General features: G+C 37.5%; 1 protein-coding gene across 1 annotated transcript; it reads left to right on the forward strand.

Annotated features, from left to right (window-relative positions):
* The first annotated feature begins 4,188 nt into the window (after positions 1 to 4,188).
* On the forward strand, positions 4,189 to 14,437 carry LOC762863 (lysosomal acid phosphatase). The gene is made up of 10 exons (XM_030988585.1): positions 4,189 to 4,317; positions 5,992 to 6,087; positions 6,493 to 6,747; positions 7,714 to 7,809; positions 8,916 to 9,008; positions 10,454 to 10,583; positions 11,358 to 11,443; positions 11,884 to 11,990; positions 12,813 to 13,006; positions 14,147 to 14,437. Exons 1-10 carry the CDS (start codon positions 4,195 to 4,197, stop codon positions 14,335 to 14,337), a joined length of 1,371 nt encoding a protein of 456 aa, XP_030844445.1. The 5' UTR covers positions 4,189 to 4,194; the 3' UTR covers positions 14,338 to 14,437.
* Positions 14,438 to 18,826: the final 4,389 nt, after the last annotated feature.

Genomic DNA, 18,826 nt, shown 5'->3' on the forward strand with positions numbered 1-18,826 from the left:
CATTTGCAATTTTAGAACCAAATTAGACGCATTTTCAGGCACTTCCTGGAGCAATATGACGTAAAATTGATTTCTCCTACCCCTTCCAATAGTAGGGATCTTTTGCAATTTGAGAACAACATTTGGCGCATAATGTCCACCGGCACTTCCTTGGAGAAAAAAACGAGGCCTTCTGATTGGTTAGAAGTTAGAGAAAAGTGATCTGTCACGTCTTGAGACGTTGTATATGCTTTGATGCCGCACAATGCACAAAGACGGTGGTCCGGTACTTCATCAGTAGTATTTGCAAACATTTTCTCGAGTGTATAAACTGTGTCGTTATCAGGGGCGTCGCTAGACCTTTGTCAATGGGGGAGTGGGGAGGGAGCCACCAATTACTCACAAAAACGAGCAACCAATTACCGACAAATATATTATAGCCAATGTCCAAATGTCTACAAATTTAACCCTATAAACCCGGGGCCAGGAACTAAGTTTTTTTTTCTATTCGCCCCTCCCGCGCGAAGCGCGGAAACTTTGACACTTCATTAAATTATTAGTGAAAGAAGACGATCCGTTGTACCGTTCTCGACTCTTAATTCTTGTTTGGATCCAGTCGCCCCCCCCCTCCCGTAGTTTTTACATTTCAATAAATTATTACTCTTAATCCTTGTATGAATTCATTTTCGCCCATCTCGCGCGAAGCGCGAAAGCATTGACGTTTCAATAAATCATTACTCTTAATCCTTGTCTGAATTCATTTTCGCCTATCTCGCGCGAAGCGCGGAAGCTTTGACACTTCATTAAATTATTAGAGAAAGAAGACGATTCATTGTACCGGTTCCGACTCTTAATCCTTGTCTGAATTCATTTTCGCCCATCTCGCGTGAAGCGCGGAAACTCTGACGTTTCATTAAACTATTATTCTTAATCTTTGTCTGAATTCATTTTCGCTCATCTCGCGCGAAGCGCGGAAGCTTTGACGTCTTAATTAATTATTACTCTTAATCCTTATCTGAATTCATTTTCGCCCATCCCGCGCGAAGCGCGGAAGCTTTGACGTCTTAATTAATTATTACTCTTAATCCTTGTGTGGATTCATTTTCGCCCATCCCGCGCAAAGCGCGGAAGCTTTCACGTTTCATTAAATTATTAGAGAAAGAAGACGATTCGTTGTACTGTTCACTACTCTTAATCTTGTCTGAATTCAATTTCCCCACTGGACTCCTTAACGGTACATGTGCAGTGTTACATGATGTAAGTATGGAACGCAGGCGCGGATCCAGGATTTCTTAGGGGGGGGGGGGCCCAAATTTGAAATTATGCGAGCCAAATATTGGTACGTTATGGTGACCAACAGTGACGTAATGCGGGGGGGGGGGGCGAGTTCCCCCTCCCAGGCTTTGACGTTTCATTATATTATTAGAGAAAGAAGACGATTCGTTGTACCGTTCTCGAAAATAATTCTCGTCTGAATTTAGTTTTTCTCCTCTCGCGCGAAGCGCGGAAAATTTTACGATTTATTAAATTATTAGAGAAAGAAGACGATTCGTTGTACAGTTCTCGACTCTTAATCCTTGTCTAAATTCAGTCCCCCCCCCCCCCCCCCCCCCCCCTCCTGCGCGAAGCGCGGAAGCTTTGACGTTTTATTAAACTATTAAAGAAAGAAGACGATTCGTTGTACCGTTCTCGACCCTTTATCCTCGTCTGATTTCAGTTCCCCCCCCCCTCCCGTGCGAAGCGCGGAAGCTTTTACGTTTCATTAAATCATTAGAGAAAGAAAACGATTCGTTGTACAGTTCTCGACTCTTAATCCTTGTCTCAATTCAGTTCCTCCCCTCCCCCTCCTGCGCGAAGCGCGGAAGCTTTGACGTTTTATATAACTATTAAAGAAAGAAGACGATTCGTTGTACCGTTCTCGACTCTTAATCCTCGTCTGAATTCAGTTTTCCCCCCTCCCGCGCGAAGCGCTGAAGCTTTTACGTTTCATTAAATTATTAGGAGAAGAAAACGATTCGTTGTACAGTTCTCGACTCTTAATCCTCATCTGAATTCAGTTTTTCCCTTCCCCCCCCCCCCCCCTCCTGCGCGAAGCGCGGAAGCTTTTACGTTTCATAAAATCATTGGAGAAAGAAGACGATTCGTTGTACCTTTTTTGACTTTAAAACCTCATCTAAATTCAGTTTTTCCCTCCCCCCCCCCCCTCCCGCGTGAAGCGCGGAAGCTTTTACGTTTCATTAAATCATTAGAGAAAGAAGACGATTCGTTTTACAGTTCTCGACTCTTAATCCTCGTCTGAATTCAGGTTCTTCCCTCCCGCGCGAGGCGCGGAAGCTTTTAATCTTCATTTAATCATTAGAGAAGAAGACGATTCGTTGTACAGTTCTCGACTTTTAATTCTTGTCTAAATTCAATTTCTCCCCCTCCCCCTCCTGCGCGAAGCGCGGAAGCTTCTACGTTTCATTAAATCATTAGAGAAAGAAGGCGATTTGTTGTACAGTTCTCGAAAATAATCCTCATCGGAATTTAGTTCCCCCTCCATCCCGCGCGAAGTGCATAAGCTTTTAATCTTCATTTAATCATTAGAGAAGAAGACGATTCGTTGTACAGTTCTCGACTCTTAATCCTCGTCTGAATTCAGGTTCCCCCCTCCCGCGCAAAGCGCGGAAGCTTTTAATCTTCATTTAATCATTAGAGAAGAAGACGATTCATTGTACCGTTCTCGAAAATAATCCTCATCGGAATTTAGTTCCCCCTCCATCCCGCGCGAAGTGCATAAGCTTTTACGTTTCATTCAATAATTAAAGATTCGTATTACCGTTCTCGCATCTAAATCCTCGTCTCAATTCAGCCCCCCCCCCCTCCTCCCCTCCTGCGCGAGGCTTTGACGTTTTATTATTAGAGAAAGAAAACGATGCGTTGTACCGTTCTCTATACTCTTAATCCTTGTCTGAATTTCAAAGAGGTGGGGTCGAGGCGGCGGAGCCAGCCCCGGAAGCTCAGGGGTTTTAGGCGTTTAATTAAGGTCAGATGAGCATATTTTTGTGTATACCTTATTATTTTGTGACACTGGCAAGTCACTATTTGGCGTGGGGTCCAGGGCGGAGCCCCAAAAAATCAGGGGTTTTAGGCATTAAATTACCCTCAGATGATCATAATTATAAGAGCCCGCCGTAGGGCCCTAGATGGAATCCAGGGGGCAAAGCCCCCGGAAGCTTAGGGGTTTCAGGCATTTAATCACGGTCAGATGAGCATATTTTGATGCCTCGAGGCTCTCGATCCCCGCCGTTCCTCGGGCCCTGACATGTAGGAATCTCAAGAATCATATTTTTTGCCTGGTTGTAAATTTAGGAATTTTTTTTATTTTCCAACAAACACATACAAACGTATAATTTACTAAAAAGTGAGGAAAAATTTCGGAAGTTATGTCATTTCAGCATTATTTGTACTACACCGTTGTGGAATCAGTAATAAACCACGTTTGAATTTGATGTCCCCCAAGCCCCCCTCCCCCTCTATCAGTACGCCAGTATCTCCTCTTTTCCTTTTTTTTCTTTCCCTTTCCTTCCTTCTCTCTTATTTTGTTTTGATTGGGGGGGGGGGGGGTTAACAGCCTGGGAGGCAAGGCCCTTTCGGCCCCCCCCCCCCCCCGATCTCCTTCTTCCCCCTTTACTTTTCTTCTTCCTCTTCTTTCTTTCCCTTTTTCTCCTTTTTCTCTTTCTCCCTTTGTTTCCTTCTTCTCTTTTTTTTTTTTGCGGGGGGGGGGGGGCCAAGGCCCGCTCGGCCCCCCCCCCCCCCCCCCCCCCCCTGGATCCGCGCCTGATGGAACGCCCGGCAGTGCTTGTCACAGTTGCTTCTGGAAGCAATTATTTTACTCCTTTTTATTTTACTAGTGTTACTGTTAGTGGCCACGGCCCCTTAGTGTCTATAAAAAACATATGCTCTTCCTGGCCATTTGGGAATGTGTCAGTTTGCAAGTCTCATTTCAAGACGCCAATATACTTACCAATAAACTTGTACATGTATTACTTAATGAAATATTCTGGTTCTGCTTATTATTAACAGCAAATTTCTATAAATTCTTATCTATCTGTTTCATTTTTGTTCACTTATCAGTCCACTTATCAGCTAATGATGAATACTTTTTTTTATATTTCTCACACCACATTTTGCTTGCCAAATAGGGAGAAGACTACGCCAAAAATTGTATCCAAGATGGCAGCTTCCACGGCATCACAATTTCTGAAGATGTGGAGCATGTTATTGCTGTTTTTCGCCTGTTTCTCGTCTTTTCTATCAATTAGTTCCTGTGAGAGAACCATCAAACTTGTGAATTTGGTAATATGTCCGTTTTTTAGCCTCATTGTTGAGTAAGATGATCAATTTATTATGTTTTATTTCGTCAGTGGTGTTATTACCTCGACTGCTACTTCAACCAGAGCACTCCAGCAAAGCTAATGCGTATTGACCTTTAGCACTGCTTTACGTGAATAGGCAGCATTTGAATACATGAATAGTCAATACACTCGTTACACATAGATGCACACAATCATGCCGATGCGGCTGATCGGCAAGTTTGACAGTGGACTCATTATTTGAATTTTTAAATTATTTTTTCTAACATCGGAAAGTTTAAAAAATTGTATTTTACTGCTATTTAGCCTTAATAGGTGTCATCAATTGTCACTGAACTTCTGAAGTACCGATTTTGAGTGAAATCAGTTGAGTTTTGTACAGTGGTGTTTGAAATGTTGAGAATCAATAGCACAGCTACTACTAGTAGTAGGCCTATAGGCTATAGCTGTGCTATTGATTCTCAACATTTCAAACACCACTGTACAAAACTCAACTGATCACTGAGGCGATGATAATTTGTATCCATTGCCCGAGTAAAGGAGGTTAATAATATTTGTTTTATATCCCATATCGGCAATATATTTAAAGTGAATTTTACATAATAAGGACTGATTCTGCAGACAGTTTAGCTTCAGCTAGATTTTACAAAGCGCAACATGCATACATGTAATAGTCTACAGTCGATGCATGCTCATTTGACATTGACATTGACTTTGACATTTCGCGTAACCTACTTTGCTATGCGTATTCAATGGGCAAGGGTGGGCGAGTGGGGTAGCAGCAAAAAATTACTTTACAAAAGAACTATCTAAGGTAGATAGTACTTAATTATCTATATTTATCATGTGAACTCGTTTAGACCAATCAGATTGCAAGATTCTTAGTATGCGGGATATAATACTAGATACACAGCCAGGATAGTAATGCAGCTATGTGTGCTTCACACATAGCTGCATTACTATCCTGGATGTGTATTAAAAGCTGTGCTATAAAGGAGGAGGAATACTAATCATCATTGAATGTAACATTAATTGATGCATTTTAAAGCATGATTGCTCTAGTTGGCTATTCTTGCGCCCTCTATTTAGCAAACAATGCCTAAGCGGTACCCGTTGGTCCCCCATGATCCTCTTTTCTTATGACATGTTAATTGAGAGCTGATTTGATGAGATAACAACCTGTCAGTGACCGTGCAGGGAGGTCTAATCCCTCCTGGCTAAACTAGTGCAGACAGGCTTTAAAGAGAAATATGGCTTTCAAAAAAGAAAGATTCAGTACAAATTTGAAATTTCAGAATGTGATGCAAATGTATAAAAAAGATATTTCCAAGAAGGATATGAAAGAGTAGTGTAGTCTTTACCTGAAACATAAAGGCCCGAATTCACAAAGCAAGGTTTGAGCTCAAACCTCCTTTTGTTTTGCCAAACCTCCTTTTGTTCTTTACAAACCAGGTTTTGTAAAAAAGACGCGTAAAACGCCTCATATGACGTACGAAAACCAAGGTTTGTCGACAAACCTCCTTTGTGAATTCGGGCCAAAGTGACTGAATTGCAAAGACATTTAATTATGTGTCATTGGAACAATATAGAGTGTAAAGGTAGTACTAATAAGGTACTAAGAACATTGTCTAAACTACTATTTTATTTTTTCCTTCAGTTGTTTCGTCATGGTGATAGATCGCCCACAAATGGCTACCCAAATGACAACTATACGGAAGACACATGGCCCCAAGGTTTCGGACAGCTGACTGAGGTATTCTATGAGAATAATTTCCACTTTCTAAAGACCTTCTGTGAGGCTGTTACAAAAATAAAGTATACAATCTAGAGATATAATAAGCAGAAATATCTTTTTACATTGTCATGCCAGCTTAGGGCTATTTTTACACCAAGCTTTTGAAGCCTTTTGTCTCCAATGAGGTGCTGCAGCAGATAGATCCAATGCTGTTTTACTTGCACCTTGTAAACTATTGGCACACGCTCCCTTCCCTTATTATATGACACACTTCATGTCAAGGTTCTGCAAAAAATCTTCGAGGAGGAGGAGGGGGAGGGGGGGGGGGGGGGGGAGGGAGGGAGGAGGAGGAGGTGGTGGTGGTTTTATTTCTGTTTTTCTTTTGGATAAAATGGCACTTCTGTTTTTATTTTTCTACGATAGAGGGGCATGGCCCAACAGTATAAACTGGGGCAGTGGTTGAGGAAGCGTTACGTGACCGACCTGAAACTGTTTGACGGCATCTACCGCCCGAAACAATTCTACGTTCGTAGCTCACCGAGAGAGCGCACCATCATGTCTGCACAATCCAACCTGCAGGGTTTCTTTCCAGCAGAGTCAGGGGGAGGGGAGCCATCAAGTGGAACACCTCTATGGCCACCGGTGCCAGTGTTTACTGTGGCCGAAGGGCAAGATTATGTAAGTATATCGCTGGTTTGTCCTCCCTACAAGATGATGTTGTGTACTGGATTATGAAATTAATTGTCTATTAATTACAGTGAACTTAGTGAAGGGGTGATTATTTAGTGAATATAAATAATTGAGTGCATTAGAAAATAATGGGCTCAACTCTATCAAAACAGCTTTGAAAGCAAACTGTTCTAAAAAGAAAGAAACCACAGAGAGACAGACTGGTGAAAGTGTGAACAGAATCGGACAAATCGTAAGAGAGTTATGAATTTTAGATAGTTGAAAACACCTATCAAAACATTATAATTCATGAAATATTCAATAATACATAGCAAATGAAAGAGGACCTTAAAAGTTACCTCACAGAGTTGCCAATTTGTATTATTGAAACTTCAAAAATTCAAAGCTTTCATATTTTTAATCAGACTTTGCAAAAACTGTCTCTTATGTGACTCTTCCATTTTTCTGCTTTGAGAAAATAATTCTAAATAATAATAATAATAATAAGGTCATTTTTATATAGCGCATAATAATAAATTCTCTATGCGCTTTACAACAATCAATTATACAATATATTACATAAAGATTTAAATATGCATGAATTAACAGAAAAACATATCGTATACAATGATGAAGAAAGAAAAAAAAATCAGATATAATATATATGAACTTATGATTACAATTGTAATAGTTGAATAATTACGATCTTATTGTACTAGTAAGGAAATAATTTGACTATTGGATTAACATAAATGTCTTCAGAAGAGATATAAATACCAGAGTGGACTTCCCCTAAAGCCTCGGTCACAAATGCCATTACGAACTGCTACGAACGCCGTATGAACGATTTTCAGACAATGGAAATTCAGGAAGACAATGGAAAAGCAGCGAGATTCGTACAAAATTATCGTTCGTACGAACCTTTGTGACAGTAGCATTAACTTCTAGAACACTCCGTTTTGATTTACTACACAGTTACTGAGTGGAAGCAGGTTACAAAATTGTGATAGAGTGAGCGATTACTACATAGAGAACAGCCCTGCCGAGCAGCAATATATTAAAGATAACCAGGTAGGTCTGGACCCCGTCATATATTAGAGTTGCGATTGATCCAAATCAATCGCAAGACCCAACTTGCGAATTATATCAACTCTTTATTAGATGGGGGCCCAGTTCTCACAAGCTCCTGTATTGTAAAAAAAAATGTTTGCAAATTACATGAGTGACCTATACTATACTATTTTCACACTGGCAATATTTTGCTTAACCCCGTACTATAGGTGGGGTTAAAGGGTATCTTAGCCCCACCTATAGTCCGGGGTTAAGCTTATTCCACTTTCTTTTCACACTGGCAAAATGTTGCTTAACCCCGTACTATAGGTGGGGTTAAAGGGAGGGTTTTGAACTGCGGACCTTGTGATCGACAGTCCGGCGACTTAACCACTCGACCACGGCACCTCTACAATGATGCAATCCTCCACCTCTTCCTGAGTCTTTCTCCTTCCTCTCTCCTTTCTTTCTGCTGCTCATCTAATTGATTCATCTTCATCTTTCCTCTCCACGGGTCCATACCATCTCAGTCAGCTCTCTCTCTAATCTTCTCCCTTATCTCTGTCACTTTTACTTCCTTTTATACTTCATCATTTCGCTTCCTCTCTTTTCTTGTTACTCCTCTCACACCTCTTTAATAGACATTTCATCCCTGCAGCTTCCAGCTTCTTTACCCGGTCATCCAATAACAATTGTGTAATTTACAAGGGGGCGAGGGTAATGATTTCTATCTGCCCAATAACTACCAGAGTATAAAATGTATATGACAAACGTGCAAAGAAAGAGAAAGAAATCAAGCACATAGTCTATCGCAACCAACTTGCATGATATGCATGCACCAATGTATAATTTTCAGATGTGCTTTTTTTTATGAATATAATTTTTTTTAAATTTCATGCTGAAAACAAACTGCATGCATGATATTCAATTAAGAATTGTTTCAGAACAGCTTCTGAAAGGCTATTCCAATACAGGAACTCGAGATGACCTTTAGAGTGTTTACTGTGAAAATTGGCAACACAATACACATCTTCAGAAAGCACTCTGTATACTGGATCTGTTGTTGTGAAGATTGCCTCTTGGTTTGTGAGAAATTTAAACTATCTTGATATATTTTCTATCGCTAGATTTTCTTTGATAGAGTTCATGAGAAAGCAGGATTTTCGGGAGACGTTATCTTCGAGAATTTCTATCACCTGGGAGATACTTTGATAAGAGAGGTGAGTTGTAGATTTGTGCTCTGAGACTTTGGAATGAGAGAGGGAGGGAAAGAGAGAGAGAGAGAGGGAGGGAGGGAGAGAGAGAGAGATCATTCATTCATTCATCAATTCATTTTGGTTTATCAAACGAAAATTCCTTGTAAAAACAGTCCAAAGACTGAATCAAACAAGGATTACATAGCTACATTGTTTAAAGTTATATAGCGGAACCTAATTAATTCAACCAAATTGACAAGAAACACAAATTAAGAAGAATAATTGTTCATAATACTGCACTTCAAATTGATAATGAGCATTACATACATGCCAACTGTTCAGATTAAAGAGGAACATTCCTCTTTTTGGGAAAAGATAATTATCATTTTAATGCAGGTGTTCCTCTTTCTGTACAAATTTGTCTGTAGTATTGAATAGGAGAGTTAGGATTGTTCCTCTTTTTTTTGAAAATAGCATAATTTGTTCCTATTTCTTTGCTGTCAGTGTTGGCATGTATGGCATTAACAAATTTCTAATTAAAAAGTAAAGAGAGAAAAGGAGATATGAAAAGGGACCAACTGGGGAAGACGACAGAGAAGTTGAGGGATCTGTTGAGAAAAGGACATAGTTTACATAAGGCCTGCCTTCATCAGCTCGAGTTTACCAAATAACCTGCTATTTTCAGACTCTGAATATTATCCCAAAGCTCGAAATTGCACCTTCACCAGACCGATAGGCTCATCACAAACTAGATTGGACGGACGCAAATTAGCTTGCTATTTCCCAAATAGCAGGATATTATAGAAACAAGGCCAAGATTTCTCAGGAAATTTGCGCGACCAAATATCCCGCTAACTGCAACTGTGGGCTGATGAAGACGCAAATTAACATTGCGTAATAGTTAAAATAGCGGGTTATTTGGCAAACTCGAGCTGATGAAGACAGGCCTAAATAGATTTTAGTAGAGGCATGTTAATTAGGGTTGAATTATTGGGTACTTATAATACAATTGCATATACAGATGTAGATACATGTGCTATGTCAGTATAAGGGTAAACAGAGTGCACATCACATTGAAATAGATACCGATAAGTAATATATATGTATAGTTTCGGCCCTGGATTAACGTATAAATCAACTAAAAATCTATCGAAAAAGCTATTGTATCTTCAACCTTGCTAACTTCGCTATAACTACAGGCCGTCAAGTTTGGTCTAAACAGCTAGTTCTTGTCACATTTCAAATATCAGAGCAGTTGAAGAGCAATCCTTATTATAGGGGTAATTTCTTCTCTGATATTTTTCAGAACTGACATACAGAGAATGAGAAAGTTCACTGATTATTTTTAATGTGTACCAGAACTCGCCCTTCTCACTTTTACCCTTATCAAAAGAGTTTAATTTTCATGTTTACATTTTCAATATATTTTATAGAGCAGCATTATTTTTCTTTATTTCGTTTCTTTTTAGCGTAAAGAAGGAAGAAATTTACCGGAATGGGCGGATGACGAGACCTTCAACAAATTAAAAGCTACGCATGATTTTGCCTTTGAAGCAGACTTCTCCGATATGACAACAGACGAGAAAAGAATTACTTCAGGTTGGATTTTTTTTCTTTAAATTTGAGTTCAATTTATTTAATTCCAATTTGTTAAAATGCCTCCAAACCTGCTTCAGTGAACACCTGTTTAGAAAGACTGGATATGTTGAGGCTTAGGAAACCACTCGTTCATTTGCAATTTTGTTTAGAGTCTCTCTATGGATCAGAAAATAATGAACTAACGCTTATTACGAAATGAAGCGCTACTGCATGGAGCAAAACCTGGTTTCCGATGAGGCTTTAAAAAAAAATAATCTTGTATTACCCTTTGCGATGGACCCCAAAATCTTAAAATCTATGGTCGTTTTTTTTTTTAAGTTTTTTTTTTTACTTGAAATAAAAAGTTTAATGAATCCAAAAATATGTATTTAAAGCATTCAAAACTGAAACATATCAACCTGAAGAAAGACCTTATTTTATGTTTCCCCTTGAGAAGTGTGTCCTTGTGAAACTTGTATTTAAGGAACCTGTACATAAAGGCAACTTTTCATGTCCCCCTTGAGTGGTAATTAATTATACACAGGTTTTACCGAATATACCTGTCAAAATAAGAGATAATGTCAAAGTAAAATTCGGACTGTATAGATGAGAGTGTCCGTCATACTAAATCACTGATCCGCTCTGCTGGGTGCCAAATTGTGACAAATTTGTGACTGGGAAAAACCCAAAATAGAGTCGTAACAGATCATTTATTCTTGTAAACTCACTGTATGCTGGTAAATGTATTTTCATTCTTCTAATTTACATCATTCTCTCTAATTTTTGTCTTTCTAGGAGTTCTTTTAGCAGCAATGATTGCAAATATGAAGGCTCATTTAAACAGAACAAACAATGACAGTAGGATATTTATGTACTCTGGGGTAAGTTGAGACACTTCTTTTGTGCTTAACCCATAAGAGTTCATATAAAAATGAAAAAAACATGAATCCATTTTGTTCAAAAGTTAGGCCTGATAGTTACCAGATTTAAATTGGTTTCCCGATTATTTTTTATTTTTTCCTGATTATTATTATTATTATTTTTCCCTACCATATTTCACCCCTAATTTCTGGATTTCCCCCTTATTTCCCCCCTTTTTTTCTTGCTCAAAAAGGGGGGGGGGGGTAATGTTTTTTTTTTCCCCCTAGTCCTTTTTTTTTTTTAGTGCTCATTATCACCCCTGAAAGTTGTGTTGCAATCGATTGCAAGTATTAGTCGCGAATTCTGCAACTTGCAATCGATTGCAACTTCCTTGCAAAGCCCCATCAGTCACCCTTGCTCCCAGTAATCATCATGATGCTTTCTCTCTTTTTACCCTCAGCACGATGACAACCTAGCACCGTTTTTAGGTCTGTTTGGTTTGTTCACAAACGTCGCTCCTCCCACCGCTTCCTGTATCATGGTGGAACTGTACAAAGAAGATGATGGGTGAGTTGCAAGTCTCCATTTGGACTTTGATTCAATGAGGACATAGCTAGCTAATAATGCCATTTGTCTTTTTTTTCATCTTTCTCACCAATACAGAATTGACACTTTAAAGCTACTTTACCTCCAAGTTCCAAGAGTTGCAATGAGAAATGTTAGGTTCTAAATCTTGTTATCATCTTTTGTTCCTTCTCCGTCTCTCTCTCTCTTTCTCCCTGGTTCACATAAGGTGTAATTATTGATGACAAAAGTGTCATTCAGAAATCACACTTCATAGCCTTCATACCTCCTCAAATTCTTTAAGTGCAGTGAGAAATTTTCTTTTCATAACTTTTTTCCATGTTTCTGTTATCACCTTTCTCTCCCTCTCTCTCTCTCTCTCTCTCCAGTGCAGTTATTAGGGACTTTTAGATTTGCACATTGACATAGTGGACTGCTACGTGTGACGTCCTTATAAGGCACTGTGACGTCCTTTAAGGCGCTGCCAGTGCCTTAAAAGGACGTCACACTTAGCAGTCCACTTTGTCGACATGCAAATCTAAAAGTCCCTTTTATTCAGCACTGACACTTTGAGCCAACACACCTCCTCAAGTTCTTAAAGTGCAGTCAGAAATGTCCAGTTCAAAACCTTGTTCCATGTTTTGTTATCTTTCTCTCTCTCTCTCATTCTCTCTCTCTCTCCAGTTCACATACAGATCAGTTATTATTCAGAAAAGACACTTCAAAGCCACCATACCTCCTCAAGTTCTTAAAGTGCAGTCAGAAATATGTCATGTTCAAAACCTTGTTCCATGTTTTGTTATCTTTCTCTCTCTTACTCTCCAGTTCACATACAGTGCAGTTATTATTTAGAAATGACACTTCAAAGCCACCATACCTCCTCAAGTTCCCAGAATGCAATGAGAGATGCCCTGTTCAAAACTTCTTCCACATCGCGTCACCTTTCGTGGTCGATGACGTCGATGAGCTGTGCAGGGGAAAACCGCCATCGCTACCTCTTGATGTTGAGTGGAATATAGGTAGGCCAAATGAATTGAATCAGTTTGAGCAAACTCAGAATCCAGGGGGGTGTTTCACAAAGACTAAGATCAACTTGAAGTTGGACTTAACTATGGCAGGCCATTCATGCCACTGGGTGCTCTCTCCATTGGTCTCTCGATTATGATCTTTAGATAATATTTTTTCCTTCAATAATGAACTATCAAAAAATGAAAATTCTGTAGATTTGTGACCATGATTGATTGGTACGTCTCTTGAGAAACCAATGCCAGTAAATGATGAGAGTAAAAAGTGGCATGAAAGGCCGTCCATATTTAAGTCCAACTTAAAGTCGATCTTAGTCTTTGTGAAACCCTCTCCTGAAGCAGAACTTCTGAATCTCTAGATTCTAAGTTGGACAACCAATATTCAAAGTTTTCATACTTATTCAGCTTACGGCAAGTACCAGCTCAGGATGGCACAATTTTTCTTGTGTGATCAAACGTTTGCATCAATTTTCAACAGATCAAACCAATCATGCATAGTCACCTCACAAAATGTTCAGATATCCATGATACTGTATGCCCATGCTGTCCCAGTTTTTTATGGAATAGCTTCCCTGTCTCTCTTAGCAACATTATTATGATAGATAATTTTCAATTCTGCCTGTGAAACACTTATTCCAAATGTGTAACAGATAAAAGGAACTCAGTGACCAATTTTCTCTTTGCTTTTCTTTCCCTTTTCTTCCAGAGCACATTAGGATATGTTATGCGCTATGCAAGAATTTGTAAAAAATTATGATTATTCCTACTACTTTCTTTGTGTACACACTCATGCGATTACATATCTGGTAGTTTTGAACTTAAGTTGTGGCTGTTCCCTCTCATTTGCTCTGTACTATAAAAAATAATCAGAAATGTCTCTTATCCCTAAAGAAAATGTTCATACATAAATGCACCCTAAATACAATTATTGCAAATATGTTTCTATTAAACCCCTGTATGAAGCAAATCTATTCCGTCAACAATAACCAAGAAAATGAAAGTTTATGAACATTTATGTACAGAGCTAAAGGAGAGAGGACCTCGCAAAATACGTCGCGGAGTTGTCATTTTGTGTTTGATTGATCGGGACTTAAAAACTTCATAACTTTCTTATTTTTAATCCTGTCTTTCTAGGTTGGATACTAGCTGCAAGCAGCTTGGCTCTAGCAGGTCTTCTTCCTCTCATAGTCTGTGTCGTACTTTTCTTTGGCGCCGGTGGGCGTCGTCGGCTACAGAAATCCAAGCAATGCCTAAAACCAATCAACTTCCACCTCTTGGGCGGTCCCAACAGTGAGTCAGAAGACGAGAGCGTGTTTGACACATGACCCCACCACAAGGAGTAGACTAGAGCCATTTCGAGGGGTCAGTGATACAAAAACGTAACTCCATTTTGGCCATTTTTAGAAAAAGTGGTTTATGTGTCACTGAGCACTTGGGCCTTAAGGACTATGTTTCACTAGCCATTGACTTCAATATTGGTGTGGTGGAGTTAAGTCTTTGTGTTTTCTGGAAAGCCCACATTTTTCTGAACATTTTGATATCAAATACTAATTTTGGCAAAATATGGAGTTACATCTTTGTGTCACTGAACCCTAGATTTGATGGTATAGAAAGTTTTGTTAAAGTATTTCCTCTCATTATTTATTGATGCTGAATAACGCCTTGTTTCGCACATGACATGTTAAACCGCCGCTGTAGCAAAATATGTGCTGTTCCATTGCAGTTTAGAATTAACTAAAGGTCTACATGAATTTACCTTTCCTCCTCAAATTGGCCGCATTTATTTGTATTGTTGCCTCAAATTATTACTGATGTGTGGATGAGGATTTTTTTTTTTATTTGGGTTTGTAAAAAGAATAAAGGTATGTTTTTTAAAAATTTGGTTCAAGGGTAAACTTTCCATATATTAATTTTCATTTGGAATGGTTTTATAAATCAAAAGATTTTAGGTAGGTCTGGTAGGAGTCGTGTATCAAAGATTTGTGTATCACATTAAAAATAAATGTTTCACTAAACTGTCTGAAAAATAATGATTTTATATATGAGTACCCAAATGACATTTATCTAACACTTCTGCCCACGAAATCATGGTGTATTCATAAAAGGCATCTGTATAACAAAATATTGTTGAATCTTAGCTGTATTTTGGCTAGTTAATTTATTTTGGTTAGCGGTATCAGATAAATGAAAATAAGGATAACTCGATCAAGCTAGAACCGCTTGTTGATTTCAACCTATTTCAAATGTTTGTGTTAGCGGTAGGGGTAGATAAATTTTTGTAAAGTAGTTGTGTGATGTTGTCTCAAAATAATGATGTGCGGAAGTATTAGGGGAACATGTGCAATCACATTTTGATATATTGTATGTACAGTACTGAATAGAGTTTTATGATTTTATTAATATTTAATCCTGTCTTGTTAATCCTTTAGTGACAGTCATTCCACATTTTGTAGTTTGACCCCATATACCGGTAACCTTTAATTCAGAGCCCTAACAAAAATAAGCCAGCTAGATAGTAAGGGCAAAATTTCTGCACACATTACAGCCATTTTTGTTTCATGACTTTATTGCATTTGATGCCAGGAATTTTGGAAATGGAAAATAATCTTTAAAATCCTTAAACTGGCAACACGTTGAGAGACTCAAATCATTGTATTCGATCAAAATTTGTCATTTTGTTTAACATTTCGACAACATTCTCACCCATGTATATCGTTGTCAGAGACATTCCATGTTATTGTAACAGTGTAGCAACAATAGACATATATTATAGGTGCCAATTTGAAGAACAATATGTGATCAATTTAGCCTTAAAAATAAATCATGTCCTGAAAGGGTTAACAATATTGAGCAATTATGGCTGAAAATCTTGTGTAGGGACTCGAGTAGAGTATCAATAGGGGCAAGAGGGAGTGGCAAGCCCCAGAGTATTCACTCCGTAATAGGAGATGTAACACATAATTTTTGTAGGATATAAAACTTGCATGGTGCTTATTTTTTGCGAAAGCAAGTGAATTCTTTTTTAATTAATTTCACTATTTAACATGAAATCAAGGAGAATGTAGATTGTACATAATACCTCTATTAATCCTGTTTACGGCATTTCAATTTTTATTTTTAGGAGCATTACATAAAACAAAGTTGGACATAAAAGCATACATGCTTCAAATCTCAGGTTTTAATATCCCCAATACCCTTTATATTTGATTTTGTTGGTGTTTCAGCCAAAATGCACTTTATTTTTAACTACCACATTCCACAGACAAAACAGAGAACTTAAATTAAAAACCCCTTTTTCTGCAAACTTTGGAAGAGTAATGCTTACACAAAATCCTAATCTCATCCTCCATATCTACAGATAATGCTTACAACTCCTCTCCATTTGTTTTTAACAGTGCCAAACAAATTATTTATGACAAGTCAAAGAAGTATTATACCATGTTGTCGCTTATCGTAAAAATTGTTCTGATGCATTCCAGTATACACAGATATTTGTTTTATTTTACGACAGAATTTTATTTCATTTTAAGCTTATAAAGCTGAGATTATTGTGTATGAAGCCTGGTTAGGTATTATGAATGTTATGTGGATACGGTAGAGTCGATAGTTATCCAAATTCTTGTATGTTTGTGTTTCTGTTTTCTTCATAGATGTTTTAAAATATTATACAAGTGTATATTTTGGACTTATCTCCACAAAGAATGAGTTAGAAATTTTGAAAAGTTACCAGTATTTATTTTGTAATTACTGAAACGAGGGTGATATCTATTTATAAAGATTAGAAATATAAGTTAACCCAGATGGGTCTAAACCTTGTCCAATTTTAAAGTCAATACGGTACTTGATATGTTTTTTTGTTTACCTTGCCGCACTGGCCATTAATGAATTTGATGCTAAGATAAATGACAAAAATAATAATATTCCCCTTTTATATAGCGCTGAATACATCTACGATGTCTCTAAGCGCTTTACAGATATACTATTACCCTGGTCATTGGATTCTATACTTGCCCGCACACACTTTGTGCATAATCATTGTGAGGTCTAAATGATAGACCCACACATAATAGACACTAGATGATATATGTTATTTGAAGAGATTGTCTGTTAAGAGCCACAAGGGCACTAACCCTAACACTATAATGAAATATTTGAGTTAAAGGTAAAGACCAGTTATGGTCATGCGATTGCATTGTGAAAGAAACATTGTGAAATTGATCAGACTAGGTTGATCATCTAGCATAGATGTACTGCAAGGTTCTGGAATCATCAAAATGATAAGAAATTTGGCCAAGTCTTCATAAAGTTAGAATCACTGTACACAGAAAGATGTATATGGGACTACACACACGTGCGCAACACGTGCATTTCATATCTCTCAACAGGCGAGAGATACACTAATTTACCAAATATATCAATTAGTAGGTGGTTTCCCGACAACATTTTTATCATCATGTATTATTCAAAACATTCTTTCACATGATTGGTAATAAGAGCTTCAATTTCATTTTTTGAAATTGGGGCGTTTCCAAAACTGGTCTTTACCTTTAACACCCTTCTGGCTTTAAACAGACAAAAATAAATTATACCTTGAAAAATAGTACTTGCAGGGTTATGTTGTCTGTTTGGGTTTGTGTAAACACCAAAGGTATGAAACAATGTACTTGTTCGTCATCACATTGTGTATTTTTCGCTTCACTTTTGTATGATGTGTATTCTGTTGGTTTTGTGCATAGTGATACCACTGTGGCTGTCTGTCTTGATTTTTGTTTCCATTCTCATAAAGATTTGAGAGAATAAAGAAATATTAGAAACTATTTATGGGTTTATTTATTTATTCATGATTTCTTTCGACAGGGTAGTTTCATTCAGTCCCACTGGAAGCCAGTAGATCTGCTTTTCAAGAAAGCCCTGCATAATACAATAACAGTATAAAAAAACATAAGTATCATTTATGCAATAATTAAAAAGTATACATACATGTGACATATCAAATTAAACATATATATTTGAATCGTACAATTTTTATTATTATTTAAAAAAAAAATTATACTGAATTATTTCACTAACACTGAAACCACACCTAAAACAAACGAACAAAATAAAATTTAAAAAACACAATTTAAAAAAAATTAGAAATACTAAGATAATTACAGAATTAAGGAATGGAGTGTAGTAGGCCTATTGCACATTTGAAAGGTTACAAAAAGGTCAAAGAGTCGCAGCAAATGCATAGAAAGGCAGCATTGCTTTTTGAACAAATGTAGTGATGTGCATGACTGAACAGAAAATGAGAGTTTGTTATACAACAGTGAACCATAGTAGGCAAAGCTAGTACGTTTCCAATATTCAGTGAGTGCCTGTGGGACAGATAAAGGACTGTTAACTGCCTACTGCGTGCTATATAAAAGGTGGAAAAACAAAGAATTACATTTAATAAAACGGAAAGAGAAAATGATAGAAGGACAAACAATGAATAACAGCAGGATTATAAAAAAAAGGATAAATAAATATAAAGATGAAAGAAGGAAACTAGGAATAACATAATGAAAGATAGAAAGGAAAGGTGACAAAATAGTATAGATAGAAAATAAAGGGAAAAATGATAAAATTATGATAATTTTTTCCTTCTTTCATCTCTTGATATTCCATATTTTTCATCATTTTCTTTCTTCCTCTTCTCTTTATATTTGAATTTTTTTATTATATATCATTTTCTCTTTCTGTCTTTCCTGATTTCCGCCTTTGCTTTTCCTTCTTTCACTTCTTGTGATATTGTGTTTTATTATTCTATCATTATTTTCTTGCTATCTT

The sequence above is a fragment of the Strongylocentrotus purpuratus genome, unplaced genomic scaffold, assembly GCF_000002235.5.
Source record: "Strongylocentrotus purpuratus isolate Spur 01 unplaced genomic scaffold, Spur_5.0 spur5_scaffold_17, whole genome shotgun sequence".
Lineage (NCBI taxonomy): Eukaryota > Metazoa > Echinodermata > Echinoidea > Camarodonta > Strongylocentrotidae > Strongylocentrotus > Strongylocentrotus purpuratus.